A 23,890-nucleotide genomic window follows, 5' to 3' on the forward strand; every position below is an offset into this window, starting at 1 on the left:
CCATGCTCTTCTGACTTTCCTTTGATTTTTCCCTTCAAATTAAGCTCAATTATGAAATTGAATATTGTTAAAATCAGAAAGATCTATGCATGACATATGTATCTATGTATTATATTATGTAAAACTTACTTTATTAAAAATAAACATCATATTGCCATGAAAGAAACCATTATGTCACAACCGAAACCTTTCTGTATGTTTCGGTAGTGACTGTTTCGGTTTTATTTTTCCCTTCAAATGAAGATAAAATATGGAATAGAATATTGTGAAAGTCAGAAAGATCTATGTATGACATATGTATCTATGAATTATATTATTTAAAACTTTAGTCAAAAAGGAACATCATACTGTCGCTACCGAAACGTTTCGGTAGTGATGTTTTATGATGGTTGTTAACAATACTCAACAATGCTAGGCACAATGTGGCTACCACAGACAGTTTTGAGCATGTGTACAGAGATATAAAACAGTACATTTAGCATTAAAATCAAAAGTGCTCATTTTATTGCCGAAATGAGGTGTTCGGTAATGACGGTCCTAAAAACCACATGCTGATTCTCAGACTTTGGAGGGCACATAACTGAATAATGCTGTCAACTAATTAGTCGCCAATGATGAACATTAAGGTAATGTCTCTTACTGGTGAAATTTCTGGGGATGTGGCTAAAACCAAGCCCTGCCTACAGACAAATACTCTTTGCGTTTCGGTAGTGACATGAAGTTGGGACAGGTTTTTTTTTTTACATAAAAACTTCTAAATTGAAAAAAATCTACAAAATAAATGTAAATCTTTCACAATACATTTACAAGCAACCAAAATGTTCTCTTAAAGTTAAGTATTTTGTAAATTGGCAAAACTCTTCCATCCATCCATTATCTATACCGCTTATCCTCACAAGGGTCGCGGGGCGCGCTGGAGCCTATCCCAGCTTTCTCCGGGCAGTAGGCGGGGGACACCCTGAATTGGTTGCCAGCCAATCGCAGGGCACACAAAGACAAACATCCACAGTCACAATCACACCTAGGGGCAATTTAGACAGTCCAATCAACTTACCGTGCATGTTTTTGGAATGTGGGAGGAAACCGGAGTACCCGGAGAAAACCCACGCAGGCACGGGGAGAACATGCAAACTCCACACAGGGAGGCCGGAGCCGGGATCGAACCCACGACCTCTAAACTGTGAGGCGGACGTGCTAACCTGTCGACCACCGTGCCGCCCCGGCAAAACTCTTCTAAATTTTTTTTCATGAACTGAAATTCAGGAGTTAGAGATTGGGACAAAATGACCCCTTATGAAGAAAAAAAATGAATGGACCACGTTTTTCCTCGCCCGGACGCGGGTCACCGGGGCCCCCTTCTGGAGCCAGGCCTGGAGGTGGGGCTCGATGGCGAGCGCCTGGTGGCCGGGCCTGCACCCATGGGGCCCGGCCGGGCTCAGCCCGAAAAGGACACGTGGGTCCCCCTTCCCATGGGCTCACCACTGGTGGGAGGGGCCAAAGGGGTCGGGTGCCGTGTGAGCTGGGCAGCGGCAGAAGACAGGGACCTTGGTGGTCCGATCCCCGGCAACAAAAACTAGCTCTTGGGACATGGAATGTCACCTCTCTGGCAGGAAAGGAGCCTGAGCTGGTGTGTGAGACTGGGAGGTTCCGACTAGATATAGTCGGGCTCACCTCCACGCACAGCTTGGGTTCTGGTCCCAGTCCTCTCGAGAGGGGTTGGACACTTTTCCACTCTGGAGTTGCCCAGGGTGAGAGGCGCTGAGCAGGTGTGGGCATACTTATTGCCCCCCGGCTTGGCGCCTGTACATTGGGGTTCACCCCAGTGGACGAGAGGGTAGCCTCCCTCCACCTGAGGGTGGGGGGACGGGTCCTGACTGTTGTTTGTGCAGAGTACCCACCCTTTTTGGAGTCCTTGGAGGGTGTGCTGGAGGGCGCTCCACCTGGGGACTCCATTGTTCTGCTGGGGGACTTCAATGCTCACGTGGGCAATGACAGTGAGACCTGGAGAGGTGTGATTGGGAGGAACGGCCCCCCCGATCTGAACCCGAGCGGTGTTCGGTTACTGGACTTCTGTGCCCATCACGGATTGTCCATAACGAACACCATGTTCAAACATAAGGGTGTCCATATGTGCACTTGGCACCAGGATACCCTAGGCCGCAGTTCGATGATCGACTTTGTAGTCGTATCATCGGACTTGCGGCCGCATGTTTTGGACATGCTGTCAACTGATCACCATCTGATGGTGAGTTGGCTCCAATGGTGGGAGAAGATGCCGGTCCGACCTGGCAGACCCAAACGTACTGAGAGGGTTTGCTGGGAAAGTCTGGCAGAATCCCCTGTCAGAACTTTTCCCACGTCCCGGGGGAGGCGGGGGACATCGAGTCCGAGTGGACCATGTTTCGTGCCTCCATTGTTGAGGCGGCCGATTGGAGCTGTGGCCGCAAGGTGGTCGGTGCCTGTCGTGACGGCAATCCCCGAACCCGCTGGTAAGGGATGCTGTCCAGCTGAAGAAGGAGTCCTATCGTGCCTTTTTGGCCTGCGGGACTCCGGAGGCAGCTGACCGATACTGGCTGGCCAAGCTGAATGCAGCTCTGGCGGTTGCTGAGGCAAAAACCCAGGTGTGGGAGGAGTTCGGGGAGGCCATGGAAAATGACTTCCGGACGGCTTCGAGGAAATTGTGGTCCACCATCCGACGTCTCAGGAGGGGGAAGCAGTGCACCATTAACACTGTTTATAGTGGAGATGGGGTGCTGCTGACCTCAACTCGGGACGTTGTGGGTCGGTGGGGAGAGTACTTCGAAGACCTCCTCAATTCCACCGACACGCCTTCCACTGAGGAAGCAGAGCCTGGAGACTCTGAGGTGGGCTCTCCTATCTCTGGGGTTGAAGTAACCAAGGTAGTCAAAAAGCTCCTCGGTGGCAAAGCCCCAGGGGTGGATGAGATCCGCCCGGTGTTCATAAAAGCTCTGGATGTTGAGGGCCTGTCATGGTTGACACGTCTCTACAACATCGCGTGGACATCGGGGACAGTGCCTCTGGATTGGCAGACCGGGGTGGTGGTCCCCCTTTTTAAGAAGGATTGGCAGACCGGGGTGGTGGTCCCCCTTTTTAAGAAGGGGGACCGGAGGGTGTGCTCCAATTACAGAGGGATCACACTCCTCAGCCTCCCCGGCAAGGTCTATTCAGGGGTGCTGGAGAGGAGGGTCCGTCGGATCCCTGAATCCCGGATTCAGGAGGAGCAATGTGGTTTTCGTCCCGGCCGTGGAACAGTGGACCAGCTCTACACCCTCAGCAGGGTCCTCGAGGGTGCATGGGAGTTCGCCCAACCAGTCTACATGTGTTTTGTCGACTTGGAGAAGGCGTTCGACCGTGTCCCTCGGGGAGTTCCGTGGGGGGTGCTTCGGGAGTATGGGTTACCGAGCCCCCTGATAAGGGCTCTCCGGTCCCTGTACCATCGATGTCAGAGTTTGGTCCGCATTGCCGGCAGTATGTCGGATTCGTTTTCTGTGGGTGTTGGACTCCGCCAAGGCTGCCCTTTGTCACCGATTCTGTTCATAACCTTTATGGACAGAATTTCTAGGTGCAGCCGAGGTGTCGAGGGGGTCCGGTTTGGTGGCCTCAGTATTGCATCTCTGTTTTTTGCAGATGATGTGGTACTGTTGGCTTCTTCAAGCCGTGATCTCCAACTCTCACTGGAGCGGTTCGCAGCCGAGTGTGAAACGGTCGGAATGAAGATCAGCACCTCCAAATCTGAGACCATGGTCCTCAGTCGGAAAAGGGTGGCGTGCCCTCTCCGGATGGGATTCTGCCCCAAGTGGAGGAGTTCAAGTATCTTGGGGTCTTGTTCACGAGTGAGGGTAAGATGGAACGGGAGATCGACAGGCAGATCGGTGCAGCGTCTGCTGTGATGCGGACCCTGTATCGGTCTGTCGTGGTGAAGAAGGAGCTCAGCCGAAAGGCGAAGCTCTCAATTTACCGGTCGATCTACGTTCCTACTCTCACCTATGGTCATGAGCTGTCGGTCATGACTGAAAGAACAAGATCTCGGATACAAGCGGCCGAAATGGGTTTCCTTCGCAGGGTGTCCGGCTCTCCCTTAGAGATAGGGTGAGAAGTTCGGCCATCCAGGAGGGACTCAGAGTCGAGCCGCTGCTCCTCCGCGTTGAGAGGAGCCAGTTGAGGTGGCTCGGGCATCTGATTAGGATGCCTCCTGGACGCCTCCCTGGTGAGGTGTTCCGGGCATCTCCCACCGGCAGGAGACCCCGAGGACGACCCAGAACACGCTGGAAAGACTATGTCTCCCGGCTTGCCTGGGAACGCCTTGGGATCCTTCCGGAAGAGCTGGAAGATGTTGCTAGGGAGAGGGAAGTCTGGGCTTCCCTGCTGAAGCTGCTGCCTCCGCGACCCGACTTCGGATAAGCGGGAGATAATGGATGGATGGATGGATGGAGATTGGGACAGCCACCTCCCTTTTTATACATTCAGTTGATTAGTATCTCAATTAATGCCTTGTGGTAAAATAGATCATAACAAGATATGACTAAATATGCAAGGTCTGAACACTTCAATGTTTTTTAAAATTTGATTTTCATTGTGGGACAGCAATTTCAACCAATTCGGTCATATGGCTTATAAAAGCCACACTAATGGAGAAAAACTGTAAATTAGTCATCCTCGTGCACACTGCCATCACCTATGATACTAGTAATCACACGAGTAATTTACCATTCAAACTGTAGGGGTAGCCCCAGACCAATAATTTTATTGTTCAATCCATTTATCCACTTTTTGACTATCACACATTATACTGTGTACAAATAGTGTTATTTAGCGACAGTGTTTAACCACTCAACACGTTTAAAAAAAACATTATACTTTATCACTATTATTGGTGGGACACTGATAGTGTAGTGGTACACACGCCTGAGTTGTGTGCGGGCAGCGTGGGATCGGTTCCCGCTCAGTGATGGTGTCTGTGTGTGTACCCTGCGATTGGCTGGCGACCAGTTCGGTGTGTAGTCTGCCTTTCGCCCAGTGTCAGTTGGGATATGCTCCAGCACCTCTCCGCGACCCTGTACGGGATAAGCGGTTTGGAAGATGACATGACATGACTATTATTGGTTTAAAATGCACTAATTGCAATATGAGAAATTATTTTGCATGGTTGCCACGTTTAGCCAACAGCAACTCTTAACTTGTTCAAGGCAGGACTCAAAAGGTTTTTGTTGTTGTTTTAAACTGAGATCTGAATCCAAGTGTCATAGTAGCAGCTAATGCTAATCTGGGGAATTTGGAAGACACGTTTTCACCTTGAACCTGTTGTGCTCGTCACACTATTTGTCAGCCATTTTTGGAGTGAGGCAGCCTTCATGATCACGTAGAAACTGGATCTATAACACCATTTATGTACTGAGATGATGCTGAAGGAGGCTTTGCTTGGATAACTACAACAAATTGAAAATCTATGTGTATCTCTGATTATCAAAATGTATGTGTGGTGATCAAAAAAAGACTTACTGTAATCCTTCTAACCTGCCTCAGTAAACCTGAGGCTTTCTGAAACAAATAGTGTCACTGTTGTATATGTTATGTGAAAGGGAGATGATAATTGCAACAATGATGTGATGTGACATTTTATTAAAATCTTTGATCTTATAAAATCACAACATCTCTGAGATGTGTATTTGGGTGATAGAGTGAAGTCTCCACAAATTCAAACACATATACCACATTTTAACCATTCAAGAATTAATACAAAAACAGAATAACAGTTCATTGCTGAAACAATGCAGAGAAACAAAATACAGAATATACATATGGTGTCATAAATATAATTTCAGTTGAATGGAAATTACAATGGAAATCTTGCCATGAAAGCTTGATATTTTGGTCTTTGTATTTAACATTGATTTAATTAAGTCATTTAAATCTCAAATCATATAATGAACTCTCATTCATTAGGTTATCACAGATTTTTTAAGAATTTATAAATGAGGCAGAATCCTGCTGACCTGGATTCAATTCTGCTCGTGCATTAAATTTTTGTCTTTTTTTTCACGGGAAGGCACACATCAGCTAAACTCACAAAACCTTTGCATACATCTCCAAGTATAGTTCAGTATGCCCATATTTATTTTTTTCTCTGTATTTTACACTACTTGACATTTTCCAAAACAAGGACCAGCGTCAACAAGCTTTTCTGCAATGTGTGTCCTCACTTGTTAATAAAAAGGCAGTTTTTTGTTTTTTATGTTTGCTTTTTCAAAAGTACTACTGTGTGTGGGGGGGGGGTTGATGAAAGTGTGCATTGTGCAGAACCACGACGCAATGCAACACAAATTTCATTGTGTTACACCATCCTCATTCATCGTGACGTGTTTTTCAAGAATTTATTGTGCCTGTCATTGTTATTGCTTACCAATCTGAATATGTTCATATTTTACACATGTATGGCCATTCACAATATGAATATTCATTTTCCTTTTCAAGGTTTTGAAATTCCAGACAAATGGGAGATCCCGAATCTTTCCTGAACAGATAGTGATAGAGATATTACTAAACTGATTGCTGATGAGTCTTTCGTGTCACTGTGGTCACTATGACAGCTTGCACTCAAATTTAACACCCTTCTTTCTGTAACCCGTCTTCAGTTTTACAAAAACTCTTGCTTTGTGTTCCCTTGATTCAGTTGACTATGGTGAACAGTTTTTCATGACTCAAAAGTTCCATGTCCATGTTAATCTGACCATTGATAGGACAAACCTACAAGAGTTTTTTTTTTTTGGTTATGTAACAACTTCCATTTGATTTCACCAAAAACCCCATACCACTATCACGTCACAACTATGTTGGTATGGCGGGGGTGAGGAAAACTACTGTGAACTTGCAATAACAAACTTGACTGTGTGTTATGGAAACCTTTTAAATGGGGAGTCAACCCCCAAATTTTCTTGACAATAATATGTTCTATGTACCTCCACTATTCTAAACATGGCATTCTGATTGATATTAAATGTGTGGAATATGAGTTAAGCAGCACAATCCACCCACTTTATCCATCACAGAGGGCGGCCATTTTGTTACTTGCTGTTGACTGAAAATTGCATCACAGTTTCTCAGGGCTCAGGTAACGCCCAATCACGGCTCACCTGTTTTCTGAAGTTTAGCCATGATTGGTCCTTACCGGAGCCCTGAGCAACTGTGATGTCATTTTCAGTTGACAGAAAGTGGCAAAATGGCCGCCCCCAGAGAGGGACAAAAACGGGTAGAATTTACTGCTTATCTCATATTCCACAAACATAATATCAATCAGAATTCTGTGTTTATACTCGTGGGGCTACATACAACATAATATTGTACAGAACATTTCTGGGTTGACTCCCAATTTAAGACTCTACCCTTTTTGACAACACTGTTTGCTAATTTGTCAAAAGTCTCAAAATAGTAACTTTATTTATTATTGCACATTTTAAAAAGACACACATACAAGGTGTTTAATACAAGATAACAATTATCATGCCCGTACATTATATAAAACCTAAAAACACATACACGTGCACAAGCACGCCCCGCCACCCCCCCCCCCCCCCACACACACACACGCACACCCCCAAACACAAAACAAACAAACATACAGCTCTGGCAGTGCAAGAACCCAACAGAACCCAACTGACCAGGAGGGCTGATGTGGGATGGTAAAAATACATTACTACATTTTTAAAAATACAAATGCATCATATATATATTTTTTTTAAAAAGGAAATCTAGATAAATAATTCTGAAATTCAAAGTTTATATGTAGTTTTAAATTACTGCTGCATAAGTATACACATTTAATGTCATTTCAAATCATGTATCCATCCATCTATTATCTGTACTGCTTTATTTTTCTGTTCCTGTTTGTCTCAGTTGAATTTTGTTTTCTCTTCAAGCTCCTTTGGAAGTGTTGGTGGGCGGAGCTTTCTTGTTGCACCTGTTTGCAATAATTTGCCATTTAAACTCTGTCGCAGAGAAAGGAAGAAGCCAAAATATAATTTACAGATTGCTTGTTTCCACCGTCTCGTCAGGTAGTTGTTGACCTAGAAAAGCGCTATACAAATGACAGCCAATTTACCATTTACCATTTACCTATTTTCGTTCTTAGCTGCTTGTTTGATTTCTGTACTTGTGTCCTAATAATTACTGCTGCGTTTTCACTCCTTTGTGTTTCTCGGCCTTGTGTAGGTTTGACTCTGTTCCTAGTTTTATGCTTGTGTATGTGGAGTACGGTTTGGTTTGTCGCTTATTCCGAGTGTAGGTCTTTGTTTTGTAGTTTTGTTTTCGTGACGCAGCTTCCTGAGGCATGTTATGAGAATGTTTATGTGACACCTTTTTGTTTTGCATTTTTGATTTCGTATTTTCACGCTTGTGTGCATCCTTGTTTGTCAAGAAAATCACTTAATTGCTCATGGGTTATTGTGTCCACTTTGGGTTGTAAGGGCTCTATGTTCAAGCTAGTGAAATGAAAATGCAGGCGAGCAGGTGTATTTTTCGACCAACTTTCTGCCACCAAATTGTCATTAGTTCAATAATGCAGAGGTTATCTTCCTTTATAAACCAACCTTAGGTGAGAAGGCCTGTGCAGGCCAAACTAAACGCTATGAAACATTTAACATTATGTTTATGGTCACTTTTTTCACTGCTGTTTGGTCTCTTGCCAACCTTTCTGGCATGTGTGTTGTTTTAGGTGTTCATTTAATATAAGCACAAGTGATAATGGACATACAATAGTTATTTGAATGTGCTGGAGATGTAACAATACAAAGCCCAAAAATGACATCGGCACTACATTGGAATTGGGCAATAAAAGCGGCAGTGAAAATTCAATCACAGATCTCAAACCCCGCCACCCACAAGTATCCCAACAGTTTCCTTGTAAAAACCACAGTTTTATCTGAGTCATGCCAAATTGTCTTCAACACAACCAAATCATGATTATTTTACATCTGTGTATTGCTTGTTTCTTCCTGTACGTCTACAGTATGCTTGTGGCAACTTTGGGGCAATATGAGGTCACAGGTGGCAGGTCATAATAAAGGGGAGTTAAGGTAACGTGACAGGGAGGTAAAGAAAGAAAGCATGTCCTCACATGAGCTACAGTACATGTGTGTTTGTATTTACTTTATGTGTGCATACTGGATATACAGTTCATACACACTGTCTGTCTTCCTCTATGGCTTATGGAAATCTTCATGGCGAAGTATTTTATAAAGGACCCAGTAGAATATATTGAAAAACAGGAAGGCCAGGGGGAAACCGGCCCTCGACACCGTGTCAATCTTTTTGGCTCGGTCGATAAATAACTTTCTCATCTCCTCTGTGCTTTTCCCTCCTCCTGAAGTGACGCCCGGGGGATTGTTTGTGTTTGCCGTGGCTCCTTGAGTGTTCACTGCAGTGACAGTATTGTTAGCGGTGGCCTTGGAGTCCTTGCTGTTGCTCGGAGTGGAGGTTACAGCCGCTGTAGAGCTCAGTCTGTTCTCATGTACCTCCCCTTCCTGTTGGACAGAAGGAAGCAGTAGAGATCTCATAAGACTGCCTTCATGTGCTGCATGCACATCTAAATTAAAGGCCTGGATGGCCATGTTTTCACTAACAAGTTCATTTTATATATTTTTTGATCAGGAAAATGAAAAGAGTTGTCATTTTCTATTTTATCAATATATTTGGGAGAAATTAGGAAATAAGTGACTCCATGAATCACGCCCTTGTTAATGAGGAGAATGGCCGCGCCCCCTAGCATTCTATTCCTGTTCGGCCGGAGTCACGGGAGTAACCGATTCCAAACTCTCCATTGGAAATCATTGTACTTTCGTTGCTTCTAACTAGTGCTGTCAAAATTACCGCACGAACGGGCAGTAATTACATTTTGTAATTGATCGCGTCATATTATTTGACGCATTTACCGCATGCGCAGAACATCCGCCGGCGCCGATGCATAATCCCACTCAGAAGTGCACGGTGAGCATCAGAGTGGACGCGTGTCGCCCGCGGGAATATAAAGAAGCATTTTGAAACAAGAGGGCATCTTTAAATCTCAGAAATGTGAATAAATTGGTTTGCCTCAGCGACTGAGGATGAGTCGAGAAGAGGTCTGTCTTGTTTTGTGTTAAAGTCAGTAACTAAAGGAGGAACACACGTCTTGAGACCACCTACAGCATAGCATAGCATAACATAATGAGCCAATCACTTCATGGACCACTCAGAAAACATAAACTCTAAGAATATTACAAGTGCCACATAAAAAATATATATATATATATATACAGTATACAAGTGCTGTATACTGTATAGTCAACCGATTACATTTTTTAATCGTAGTTAATCACATTTTTTCATAGTTAACTCGTAGTTAATCGCATATATTATTTATTGTAAAAAAAATCCCTTGATTTTTCTGTCCCATTATTTTCTTGAATTTTAATACCCTTAACATGAATAAGAGGATTGTTTTTCTTATGCAAATACTTTATTCAAGCGAAGTCAAACCAAACATATTATTTTTAAGAATATGCTCCATGCAAGCCCACTAGTTGAAGCAAGGCGTTCTAATAAATATTGCGTTTGTGGCCATTTTGTCACATCTTTCAACTGAAAATGATATCACAGTTGCTCAGGGCTCATTTTCAGTCGACAGAAGTAATAAAATGGCTGACCCTTGAGATGGTAAAACATTGGATGGATTTTACAACTTAACTCATATTCCACAAACACAATATTAATCAGAATGCCTTGTTTGAACTAGGGGGCCTGCATAGAACATATTCTTGAAAAAAAATGTTTGGGTTGACTTTCCCTTCAATTAAAAAAAACAAGCATTGGATTCAACTCACGCAAACACCCCCTCAACCCTTTTCAAACACACACACACACTTTCCGCTGTTACTGAAAGCATGCTACTGAACACCAATTGATTGGCTTACCTAGTCTTGCTTTAGAAAGAAAATATATATGACAAACACAATGCTGCATTTTAAGGGCAAGCAAGGAAAGTCTATCTAATCTAAGCAGTCTATGTAACCATAGAGAAGATAAGATAATAAGGACTTTATTGATCCCACAGTGGGGACATTTTCAGTGTTACAGCAGCAAAGATATAGGTAACACAGGGACGGCGGCATAATGTAGCCATTAATGTATAACATTAACGGCAAACATTCAGGATCAAACCTATGTAAATATACGCAGTAACATGTGTATGTACACATGTATATACACACCAACATACATCTACATAAAAAGTATGAGGAACACTCATTTTAGCCAGTACATAGTACAGAGGAACACCCACGCTTGCCGGCCGGGGCGCGAGTGGGGACGAGCTAACGTGCTATTGCTATTGCACCATGCGCGCACACATTTTTTATTTTTTTTCTTAATTGGTTGTACTTCGTTCGTAGCTCGTAGCTAACTAGGAATCGAGACTTAGCACCGACATTCTAAAACCTGAACGGGTCCGGGAGAACCAGAATGATGGAACCGATTACACTCGATTCCGGATTTTCGGTGCCCAACCCTAAGGGGAACACGTGCATGTGTCTGCCGAGTAATTCATCCTCATCGTCAATATTTTGAAGCAGATGCAACGGTTCCTCTACTCTAAAGCTTTTTTTTCAAGGTACATGTATAGATCATGGTGACCAACAGCCTTTATCAATGCAGCAGCTGGTTGCTATGGAAACCTTAATCGCGCGATCAAAAAAATTGACGGGGGTTGGGGGTTGGATTAACCTATATATATATATATATATATATATATATATATATATATATACACACACACACACACACACACACACACACACACACACACACACACATATATTAGGTTTGGGACGAGGCAATAATCCCACGAGACGAGATGTTTCACGATTATTAACGTTATTGGTCATCGGTCTACTTATGTCTAGTTTGGTGAAAAAGGTCCCTATGAGGACATACATCGCCACATTGAAGAGAAAATTCAATAGATTTGTGTGAGTCTTTATTATAATTATTATTTACATATTGGATGCCTTCTTGAAAGATAAAACAAACACGCAGTGAGTTGTTTTTGTGAATTGCTAATTGGGCTTGCGCCCTGGTGACCCTATAGCAGGGGTGTCAAAGTCAAATGGACGGAGGGCCAAATAAAAAAAATTGCGACAAGACGAGGGCCGGACTGATAGAATGTTAATTGATTTTTTTTTAAATGTCCGCTGATGATGTCACGCTTTATATTTGAGTAATATATTTCTTTGCCTCTATGTTTGTCACCCCCCTGGTTGTTGTGTTTTTATGTTCTGAGTTACTAAATAAAAAATAAAATAAAGTACATTACTGCTACTTTTGCGAGGCAGCTTGTACGTCACTTCCGCTTATGACCCGAGCTGCAAGATTGTATGAACTGTACATAATGTGAAGTAAAACGGAGAGGATCATATGATTGGTATGATGTGTCCAGCGTATTCTATTTTAGAGTGGCAAGGTATAGATGTGGATGCTCCTGTCAGAGAACACAGGCCCGTATTCCACTTGACACGTCTATTTACTGTGGTCTGCAACAACACAGATAAAGAATAACCTAGCAACATCATCCAATGCATATCCATTAGTTAATATGCCTAAACATTACATTTCACTGTATTGAAGCGGAAGTCAACACAAACATATTTTTTTCAAGAATATGTTCCCAACAAGCCCACTAGTTGAAACACGGCAGTCTGATTAATTTTGCGTTTGTGGAATACAAATTAAGCAGCAAAATGCACTTGTTTTTAGCCATCTCCGGGGGCGGCCATTTTGTCTTCTGTCGATTGAAAATGACATCACAACTGCTCACAACGACCAAACACGGCTGACCTGTTTTCTGAATCTGAGCCGTGATTGGTCGCTGTGAGCAGTTGTGATGTCATTTTCAGTCGACACAAGACAAAATGGCCACCCCCAAAGATGGCTAAAAACGACTGGATTCACACTTATTCCACACACAATATTTATCACAATGCCTTGTTTCAACTAGTGGGCTTGCATAGAACATAGTCTTGAAAAAAATATATGTTTACGTTGACTTCCGCTTTAAGCAATTAAACAGCCAAACAATACTGTACATACAATACACATTCACACGTTTAATCACTAAAATAATAAGCATACTAGCCGAAATAACTAACTAGTGTTCTTCAACGTGACATCACCCACGAGAACATATATCTAGGCTATTATGTACAGCAGTTACCTGACACGAACCTAAATGATTAAACTCACCTTTTAACATTTACACACAACAGCAAACGTGGTGAAACATGGGAAATCTGAAACTACTGAGTTTGCTGGCACGAACAAACTACGAGCTGTGTCGAAGGAGGAAAAAAAAAAGTCACTCGCTATCAACACTTTGCGCTCGAGGAGAGTGCAATGCCTGCTCACAGTGTGGGACATCTCAGCACTTCAGAAACTCAATGAATTTATCAAATGCCAACAATTACTAATAGTAAAACAACGTGAGCTTTCTAACATGAAGTATTTCTTAATAAAGCGTGTTTTACGCCGAATAACTTCACCACAATCCGATTCTGAAAGCCACAAAAAGTGACGTGAAGTCTTGAATTGGCAGGTAGACAACCGAAGGACGATCCTCGCAAAAGTAGCGGTAATGTTCGTTATAACAACAGCCAGGGGGTGGCAAACATAGATGCAAAGAAATATGTTACAGAAATAGTGTAACAAATTGGGTTATCTGTGTTGTGGTCGAATTTGTGTCTTGCCAAGTTGTGTTGTTTCCGAGGTTAATGAATGCATCGTGCGACTCGCTTGATGGGAGGGCATGCGAGCGATAGTGGCGGAGGACGAAGAGGAGAGCTTGACTGAACGGTTGTCGTACTGTATTGGTGTCGGCTGCGGCCCACAGTAGCCGGTTGGACTAATAAAATGTGATAGTTAAACTATGTCTGTGTTCTTGGAAGACGCTACAATATATGTCAAAGCGTGACATCATCAGCCGGCATGAAGGACCCGATCACTTCTGCTACCCACACCGGCTTGCTGCGGGCCGGATCTAATAATAAAGCAATACCATCCCAGGGCCCGTAGAAAACCTTCTCTCGGGCCGGATGTGGCCTGCGGGCCTTGACTTTGACATATGTGCCCTATAGCAACCAACAACTCCAACAGATTCATCCCCAGCTCTGAAGGTGACGTCTGGCCTTGCATATCAAAACAATTGTACAAGTGTGCTCACTTCTTTTTGTCAACAGAGGGCTCTATATCTGCAAAGCTATTTGCAGATATGTTTGCAATGCTTTTCGAGCCCTGACGAAACTCAACATTTTCTAAGATGCAAGCACACACCGTTCAATGAGATATGCCCTTTAGGCTACTCAATCATGGCTACCGCAGACTAAAGCCATGCCATTTTTTGCTTTTCGTTTCTTCAACTTATTTTTATTATTTTTGCTAAGCTATGTGTTTGTGAACATCCACCTATCCATCCATTATCTATACCGCTTATCCTCACAAGGATCGCAGGGGTGTTTGTGAACAACAAAGTCTAAAGACAGGTAAGATAACTTTATTTAGGCTAGTCAATGTTGGCTTTCCCCAACACCCAGTGGAGGTCTGTTGGCTTCTCCAGTGGAGGTCTGTTGGCTTCTGTTCAGTTGTTTGCAAGAAGTACACTTTTTATACAAAGCACCATAACGCCATCCATTTGCATCTCAGAACAATTGTGCAAGTGTGCTAACTTGTTCTTGCCGGCTGATGGCTCTATGGAACAGCTGCATAGCAATTTGCAGATATGTTTGCAATGCTTTTCGAGCCCTGATGAAGCCCAACATTTTCTAAGATGCAAGCACATGCCGTTCAATGAGATATCCCCTTTAGGCTACTCAATCACAGAATCAGAATCAGAATCATTTATTAATGGCCACACAACAGAGTTGGTGGGATTTGTTTTCAGTATAGTAAGGCTCACATTTCTACCGGCTCACGGCTACAGCTGACTAAAAAAGTTCAATTAAATATTGTAGTTTATTATTCTTGCGCCAGATAAAAAAATAGAAACAATAACAACTAGACGTGTGGACATGGCTAAAGTAATTTTTGGCTTTTCATTTCTGTTTTTTTTTCATTTTTGGGGGGAGGGGGGGTCGGTTTTAGCTTTTAATTTCTTCACCTTATTTTTGTTATTTTTTGCCAATTTTGTTATGTGGTTGTGAGCAACAAAGTCAAAAGACAGGTAGATTACAATTTGAGATGTGGTCTTTAGGCTACTCAATCATGGCTACCGCTGACAAAAATGCTCAACGAAGTGTTGTAGTTATTTTATTTTATTTTTTACTATTTTTGCACTAGATTAAAAAAAAAAAAACAAGATGTGTGGACATGGCTTAAGTCATGTTTAGCTTTTTGTTTCTTCAACTTATTTTTATTATTTTTGCCAAGCTATGTGTGAACAACAAAGTCTGAAGACAGGTAAGATAACTTTATTTAGGCTAGTCTGGCTAGCTGCTTTTTATCTGGGTCACATCATAAATGCACTTGGTGTTTAGGAGGTCACAGTGTCTGGTATTCATTATTGTCTATGTGGTAATGATGAAAGATGTAAATCTATATGACAAAACATTCCAACAGTTATTATTATTATTATTGTGGTTATTATTGCTGCCTGCTTTTATTGTAGTTATTATCGCTGCATACAACATACCAGTGTTGAGGCGCAGTAGAGGTCCTCTCAGGCCAAACTGTCTGCTTCAAAACTGGTTTGTCAACATTCTCACTCTGTGTGCATGCTGGCATTAGCATAACAATGATGTGGTCTGACATTCTAATGTGGGGGATGGGGCAGGCTTTGGATGTCTTCAGAGTAGAGCTGGGGTGCTGTTGAGTTGGAAAATGTACATGTTGAAGTTTTGGTAGGACAGTCTTGAGATCAGTATGATTAAAATCTCCAGTCAGGATGATGAAGCAATCAGGGTCTGAGTAACTTAGATAAAATGAACACACGTTTTTTTTTGGTTTTCTTTTTGTTGATATTGATGAACTAGAAGAGTGTGTGACTGACCAGGGGTTGAAAACACCTAATGAATCAGATAAGATAAATTGTTTCTTTCATTTTTACACAAAATGACACACTTGGAACTCTTGATGGAAAAAAACAGAATAAGATCTGCAACATACTGTACCTGAGTGCTTTTGGCAACTGTTGAATGTGCCAACTGAGATATGGATAGGCTACTCAATCATGGCTACCGCTGACAAAATGATGTGTTGTAGTTTTCTATTGTTGTCATGTCATCTTCCACACCGCTTATCCTGTACAGGGTCGCGGGGAGGTGCTGGAGCCTATCACAGCAGACAATGGGCGAAAGGCAGACCACACCCTGAAGTGGTCACCAACCAATAGCAGGGCACACAAAGACACTGTCACTGAGTGGGAACCGATCCCACGCTGCCCGCACACAACTCAGGCGTGTGTACCACTACACCATCAGTGACTTACTATTATTGTGTCAAATTAAAAAAAAAAAAAAGGTTACAAGAGGTGTCGACATGGCTGAAGTCATTTTTAGCTTTTTGCTTCTTAGTTTTTTTTTTTTTTTTTGCCAGGCCATGTTTGTGAACAGCAAAGTCTAATGACTGCTATAGATAACGTAATTTAGGCTAGTGAATGCTAGCTTCCCCCAAACAAATGGTCAATGAAGAGTAGTCTGCCTTTCATACCTGAGGGCTACCATTTCCCCCCGCTTTGCAATGCTAGATAATCACCCCACAACTTATTTTGTATTCCCCCCCTCATGTTAACAGCAATAATTTACATTTGAGTGACAGCAAAAAAAAAATACAAAACAAAAAAACACATTACTATTAACATTGTTTGTACCCTTAATAACGGTTGTATGATAAAATTTGGACCCCTGAAATAATAAATTACATTTTCAATATTTCTTATCATTTTTCTTTTTCTTCTCAAGCCAAACAAATTGAAGGTCTGCCAGCTTCACAAAACTGTTTGTGCTCCGCCTATGTTTAAAATCCTGCTTATATTCTTGTCTTGAACAGTAAAATATGTAGACCAAAGAGTCTAACATGGCATGTTACAATGTCAGCTCCTCTTTAAAAAAAACATTTCAAAAGAATTAAGCAGTGTGTGTAAAAATGTTAGGAATCACCGCTTCATTTTTAAATTGAGGGTACTTACATTGATCTAAATAGGGCAAATTCAAACTGTCTGCTTTCCTGGACTACGCTATGCACATTAAGCAGCAGTCTGTGGTTATTTTTGCTCACTATGGGCTTGGTTTACTAAGGGTTTGCACTAACAAAAACAGGTGCAAACTTGAATGATTACCCAAACAGATGTGGAAGCTAATCTGCTAACCAGGCACATAGGATTGTTTCTGCCAAAAGGCAAAAATGCCACATACTTAATTTTGCAAGTTCTGGGAAGACTGTCAGCAAATTTAGCATGTACAATGTGACTAAAAAATACTGACGAATTGTGATTTTGTGTCTTGAATACCACGTCTGATAGCAGGTACAGTACAGCTGTGCAGTCATAATGAGAGGGGGCGGCTAGAATTTTAACACTTGTGTAAACATTATTGTATTGCCAGAATCCAAAAATTATCAGGACATTGCCGTTTTGTATGATATAAGTGTTGATTTGAAGCTTTTGTCGTCTTTTGATTTAAGGTAGGTACAGACCTGTAAATTGCCATATCTGTGTATTCTGACGCTGTCTATCAGAATCAGCACAAATGTACTATTTTTAGAAATAGCAACCCTTTAAAAGTTTTTTTTAAGGATGCAATACATTCTTTTGACATTTTCATGGTCCATACCTTGGATGTGTTTTGTGTTGGTGAGGTTCCAACTGTCCATCCATCCATCCATTATCTGTACCGCTTATCCTCACAAGGGTCGCGGGGCGTGCTGGAGCCTATCCCAGCTGTCTTTGGGCAGTAGGCGGGGGACACCCTGAATTGGTTGCCAGCCAATCGCAGGGCACACAGAGACAAACATCCGCACTCACAATCACACCTAGGGGCAATTTAGAGTATCCAATCAACTTACCATGCATGTTTTTTTGGAATGTGGGAGGAAACCGGAGTACCCGGAGAAAACCCACACAGGCACGGGGAGAACATGCAAACTCCACACAGGGAGGCCGGAGCCGGGATCGAACCCACGACCTCTGAACTGTGAGGCGGATGTGCTAACCAGTCGACCACCGTGCCGCCAGGTTCCAACTGATTCATCATTATATTTGTGAACTCTACTTTGTATTTAGAGAGTTTTGAGGCAAGCATCCCTAGTCCAACACACCTGATTCAAATAATCGTTATCAGACTTTTGCAACGTTTTCTGATGAGTTAATTATTTGAATCAGGTGTGTTGGAGTAGGGTTACACCTAAAACAGGCTTGATAGGAGCTTTAGAGGACTGGACTTCAGCACCCTTGGTCTAGGCTTAACAGTTTCTGACTTCTCAATGCAACCAGAATGTTTTTTCTTGAGATTATTACCTCATTTTAATCTTTCCAATTTCTCTTTGAAAGATGCATTTGAACTGTAACTGTACTGAAATAATCCAACTCAAGTAGCTGGAGTTATCAAGATGTTATGGAGCAGCTCCATCAATAAGGACTGGGAAACACATGGCTAAAGTGATACTAGTGCACACCACGCACAAGCATTACATTTCCACACTCATTCCTTTATTTCCACCCCAGTGTAACCTACACACCGGGCATCACATCAATCCCACTTCATTTGCAGTTTCAGTAGAGCGACCGAGGGTGCACACTTTGCTGTGGTTTGAAATATACATTGACATGCATGCTCACACTCACCAGTTACGAAAAACTGCAGGTGACACACAAAGGGTTATGAAGTCCAAATATGGGATTATTTTACGAGGATCTTAAATGAGGCTGTTTTTGGCACATTTCAGTGTTCAAGTTACTTAAAGTTATTGTTTTAGTAAATAATATGTTTTTCATTACTTGTTAGTGGACAAGGTGGGACCATATTCATATGAATTTATAAGATTTGTAAGAGCTAAATGTGATTAAAATGCCTCTGTGCTAAAATAACAGCAAATATAAATAACATTTGATAAACATTTTGAACATTTCATGGAATGCAGCCATTACCACAGTACTCTCCTTTCATAAATCCATCCATCCATCCATTATCTGTACCGCTTATCCTCACAAGGGTCGCGGGGCGTGCTGGAGCCTATCCCAGCTGTCTTTGGGCAGTAGGCGGGGGACACCCTGAATTGGTTGCCAGCCAATCGCAGGGCACACAGAGACAAACATCCGCACTCACAATCACACCAAGGGGCAATTTAGAGAGTCCAATCAACTTACCATGCATGTTTTTGGAATGTGGGAGGAAACCGGAGTACCCAGAGAAAACCCACGCAGGCACGGGGAGAACATGCAAACTCCACACAGGGAGGCCGGAGCCGAGATCGAACCCACGACCTCTGAACTGTGAGGCGGACGTGCTAACCAGTCGACCACCGTGCCGCCCTTTCATAAATCCAATTGAGGATTTTTATTTTATTTTTTACACTTGGAGTTGGACAGCGTATGAATATGGGGCTCAGGAGCAGAGGTCCCTGCTCCATACAATGAATGCTGTGTGTGAGGACATCACAGGGTATCAGTGTGGGTGATGAGTTGAGACATTTGCGCCGTTTCTTCCCTCGCTCCATCGCGCAACGAAAAATATCCGCTTCAGTGTGGTCCAAAATCTATGGCCAAACTGAGAACATAGCATCTATGGCCAGGAAGATAAGAATGATAGCCAGGAGAGGAAGGTTGGCTTCTGCACTAAAAACCAAGGTCATTACTCCCAGTCGCGCAAAACAACTTTGAGTTCTTCCATTCGGTTTTGGAAAAAAAAAAAAAATGAAACAAAGTGATTGTGACACGGCAAAACAACCATTTAATCAGGAGACTAGTCATCATATCAAGTCTGACAGACTGCGTAAATTCCCCTGGCTTCGAAACTTTGACGATGACGGTATGCTTTTTGTCAAGTGTCAAGTACCAACTTTTGTGTTGAGTTGGTTCTTTTAAAAAGCAAGACCACTGTTCTCTTCTGCGATACCACGGAGACGCCTTAATTAACTGCCTTTTCACTTCACTTTTCATATGGGTTGCCTGCAGTAACATTGCTCAGGCATAGTCTGCCCTCTAGTGGTTCAATACAAGTAATACTATGGAAAATGCCACATGCAGGTCGCCACACAGACGACTAACAGAAACACGCCCTGCCTACCTTGTGTGTGTAATCCGGAATAAAGTATGTATTGGGTTTTGGAAAAAGGTGGTTACCAATTTATTAACTGTTAACATTAGTACATGTATATGCCGTTAACACTGTGCTTGAATACAAGAAAAATCTTAGCAATGATCACATTTAAATGTGTTGAATATAAATCATATGCCAATAAATCCTTAAAACCAAACTCTTCTTACAAATTAGAGACCCCTTGTTACAACCCCTCCTCAAGAGGGCAAGGAGGAGGGGTCTAACATAGGTGTGTGACTGTGCTCTAACGAAAATCTGGCCATATGAAGACAAAATGGAGTGATCACCCCCGAATCCCGACTACCCTAGTACACATACAAATGGGTAAAGTGGGCGGAGTAATGAATTATAGAGGTTATGGTGAAAACGAATGAATAGAGTGGCTACACAAAAGGATAAATAAAGGTTATGGTGAAGAAGGTGCACTAAACAAAATGCAGCAGTACCAATCACAAAAAATTGGACTGACTACATCATCCGCAGTCAGCCCAGGGACTGACTACACCACCCGCAGCCAGCCCCATCCACCAGCAAACAAGTCCTATTTAGCGAATTGCTGGTGCCACACCTGAAAGCAATAACTAAATTAGTTACCCTCCCCCGCACTGATTGGCTGGCTGAGTTGGTGACGAGAGCCACCAATCAGGAAGAGGCAAGGGTGAGAGCTCCCGCACACACCACTTAAGGCCACGACTCAACGTGGGCCGTAACATCCCACAAAGACATTTCTGTGTGTGCTTTTTTTAATACATTATTTTAGAACAGTGTTGAAAACTTGCAGACTTAATTTAGTACTGAATTACAGATTTATCGTAAAACTCGTTTTCACCCTTCCAGTTATCCATATATTTTTTTGCTTGTCGACAAATCATCAACAGTAGTCATGATTAGTCGACTGATCGGATCACATGTAAATTGTGGCATAATCGCACCAACAAGCAGCTGCTCTAATACGACCATCAACCTTTAAAGATTAGGAGGATTTTTTTTAGCACTGTAAATTAGTATAATCTAAGGACCTAGCCAGTTTATGTCTTTTATTGTTAGGTGTTGCTGTTAAGGCCTAGTGGCAAATATGTCATGCACTTGACACTTTCTGTGTACTCTTCCGTCCTCGTCTCGCCGTCCTTATTCATAAAAAATATTGTCCTCTGACCCAGTCCGTCCTTGTCCTTTTAAAGCAGTTCCGTCCTTACGTCTGCCCCCACCCTCCAAAAAGTGCATGAGACTGCGAGAGAGATGCTAATGGCAGAGGTTTGTTTAAAGTATTAGCTTGCTAATTTACTATTCAAATACGCTTACCTTATGGGCACCCACTTCTGGGTTAACGGTTTGACTAACCACTTGACGCCAGCACACGTTGTATGTGTGTAAGGAGATGAAGTGAGCGAGAGTTGTAACGTAACTGCTTTATTTAACAGCGGTCATTGATTATGTCAATGCAGCGGACTTGAGAGAGGTCAGTCTCTGAACGGATGGGCGGAGACGTCCAGTCCACGGAGCGCTTCCATTGATTGACGGCCAGTCCAGGGAGCGCTTCCATTGATTAGCTCTTCGGGTTGCTGATTCGTTCTTCTGGTTTCCTCTCCAGTAGTTTCGGTTCTGCTACGTGTGTGAACTTGTCCCACGCATAGGCCAGCTGTTTTCTGCTGCATTCACACCAAATCCGTTGAGTGCCTTTCTGGCAGTGCAATTCAATTGAAGTCAATGTAGTTAGTACAGGCAGGCGCGTTTGCGTGCTGGGCGGCGCGGATGATGCATTTGGAGCAGTGGGATGTGGAGTGAACCACAGAAAATCCGCCCATTCGTTGTGGCTAAAACAAATGAACTTCTTTCCTTCTTTGCCTCGCGGCAGCCAGTCAGCATCGGGGACTATTACGCCACACAGAGTATCCTGTACACTCGCCGGGTCTTGTGTTGAGAGTGCAAAATGAAGGAAAACGTTATCGTGGTGGTTAGTGGACAACCCGAATTATATGACACAGCCAGCTACCAGTACCAGGACAAGAAAAAAAGAGACCAGGCTTGGAGAACTGTGAACGGGGAGCTTGATATACCTGGCATGTTTTTACTTTCTTTAGTTTTTTACTGCTGTTGAACTTTACCAAGATGACAATATTTGTTTGCATTAGCTTTAGCACAGCTAAAGTTACGTACTCCTCCAGCAGGGACAGTCAAGAGACATGCTGGTGTCACGCACCAGTGCGCTGGCTCTAACGCTGCTCACGCTACTAGGTCTCATCACTTGTGACTAGTAGAATTCGCGCTGTATCTCCTGTTGAAAAATCTCCTATGCAGTTGGGTAACTAGTGGCGCGTTTGAAGTGTTCAAAGGCAATTTTTGTAATTTGCCTATTTCGCTGAGTAGGTTGAGATGAACTTTGGCCGCCTCACGACCACGTCACACGATTATTGGGCCGGACTAAAATCCACCTCCACCCTTGCTTTTAGTCTGTCCCTTTTTTTTTAAAATTGTTATCCCCCCCATCCCCATCCCCTTGTCTGGGGCGGAAGCATGGACCGTTCCACCCTCATGTACAGCATATGTCAATATGTCAAAATCTAGTGTGCAATTCCTGGATCCCAAAGGTGGGCGTGGCACTCAGACTTTGACGCGTGATAACTCGAAAACCCTTTGAGCTAGGAGGCTCAAACTTTGGATTCTTTCATTTGACATCAGAAGGCACTTGTTATGATTAGTTGTTTATGTGATGTATCAGTTGCTCCGCAGTTGCTATTGTCCTTTTATGCTTTGTCCTTTATGTGTCATATAGGCCTAAAGTCTTAAAGTGTAAAAAATTGAGTACGTCAAACTTTCTTTGAGTGAGGATGCAAACTCTCTTCCAGTCCTGATCTCTGTTGTTACTTTGTATTTTTGTTGATAAAGACTTTTTACTCTTCAACTTCCGTGTCATATCTGCGTATGGGTCCAAATCCCTCACGTGACAGAATGTACTGACCCGTCATCAGAGGTGGGTAATCCAGGTCCAGAAAGTAAAAACCCTGCCACAGTTTGTCTTAAGCGACAGGTGCTTCTACTCAACTGGCAGGTAAACGAGCTCAGTTGATTAGAAGCACCTGTGGCTCAAGCCAAAGTGTGGCAGGGTTTTTACTTTCTGGACCTGGATTACCCACCTCTGCCTGTCATGGACCCAGCAGACTCAGACACAATCCCTCAAGCCGAAGACATCAGCACCTGATCCTAAACATCCCTCCACCTTCAATCAGGACGCCCACCGGACTAGCCCCGCCAAGAACCACTCTTCTGGCCTCCGGGTTGCCCACCTGATGGGTCCCGTCAAAAACCTCTTGTCTGGCCTTTGGGACGGCCACTGGATTGGCCCCACCAAGACCCTCTCGTCTGGCCACCGGGTCGCCCACCAGACTGGTCCTGCCATGACCCTCTTGTCAGGCCTCCTGGATGCCCACCGGACTGGCCCCGCCAAGAACCTTTTGTCTGGCCTTCAGGAGGGCCACTAGATTGTCCCCACCATGACCCTCTCATCTGGCTTCTGGGTTGCTCACCAGACTGGTCCTGCTAAGACCTTC

General features: G+C 43.2%; 1 protein-coding gene across 9 annotated transcripts in view; it reads right to left on the reverse strand.

Moving 5' to 3' along the window:
- Positions 1–7,273: 7,273 nt before the first annotated feature.
- The window catches only part of glra3 (glycine receptor, alpha 3), a 199,161-nt gene continuing 182,544 nt past the window's right edge, over positions 7,274–23,890 (reverse strand). For all 9 annotated transcript variants that reach the window (XM_086032404.1, XM_086032411.1, XM_086032407.1 and 6 more), the window contains one exon: positions 7,274–9,536. In XM_086032404.1, the coding sequence (XP_085888530.1) occupies positions 9,213–9,536 (324 nt within the window). In that variant the 3' untranslated portion in view covers positions 7,274–9,212. The remainder of the gene's footprint in view (positions 9,537–23,890) is intronic.

The sequence above is a fragment of the Filicampus tigris genome, chromosome 6 (genome assembly GCF_054856515.1).
Source record: "Filicampus tigris isolate MCC_2025a chromosome 6, RoL_Ftig_1.0, whole genome shotgun sequence".
NCBI lineage: Eukaryota > Metazoa > Chordata > Actinopteri > Syngnathiformes > Syngnathidae > Filicampus > Filicampus tigris.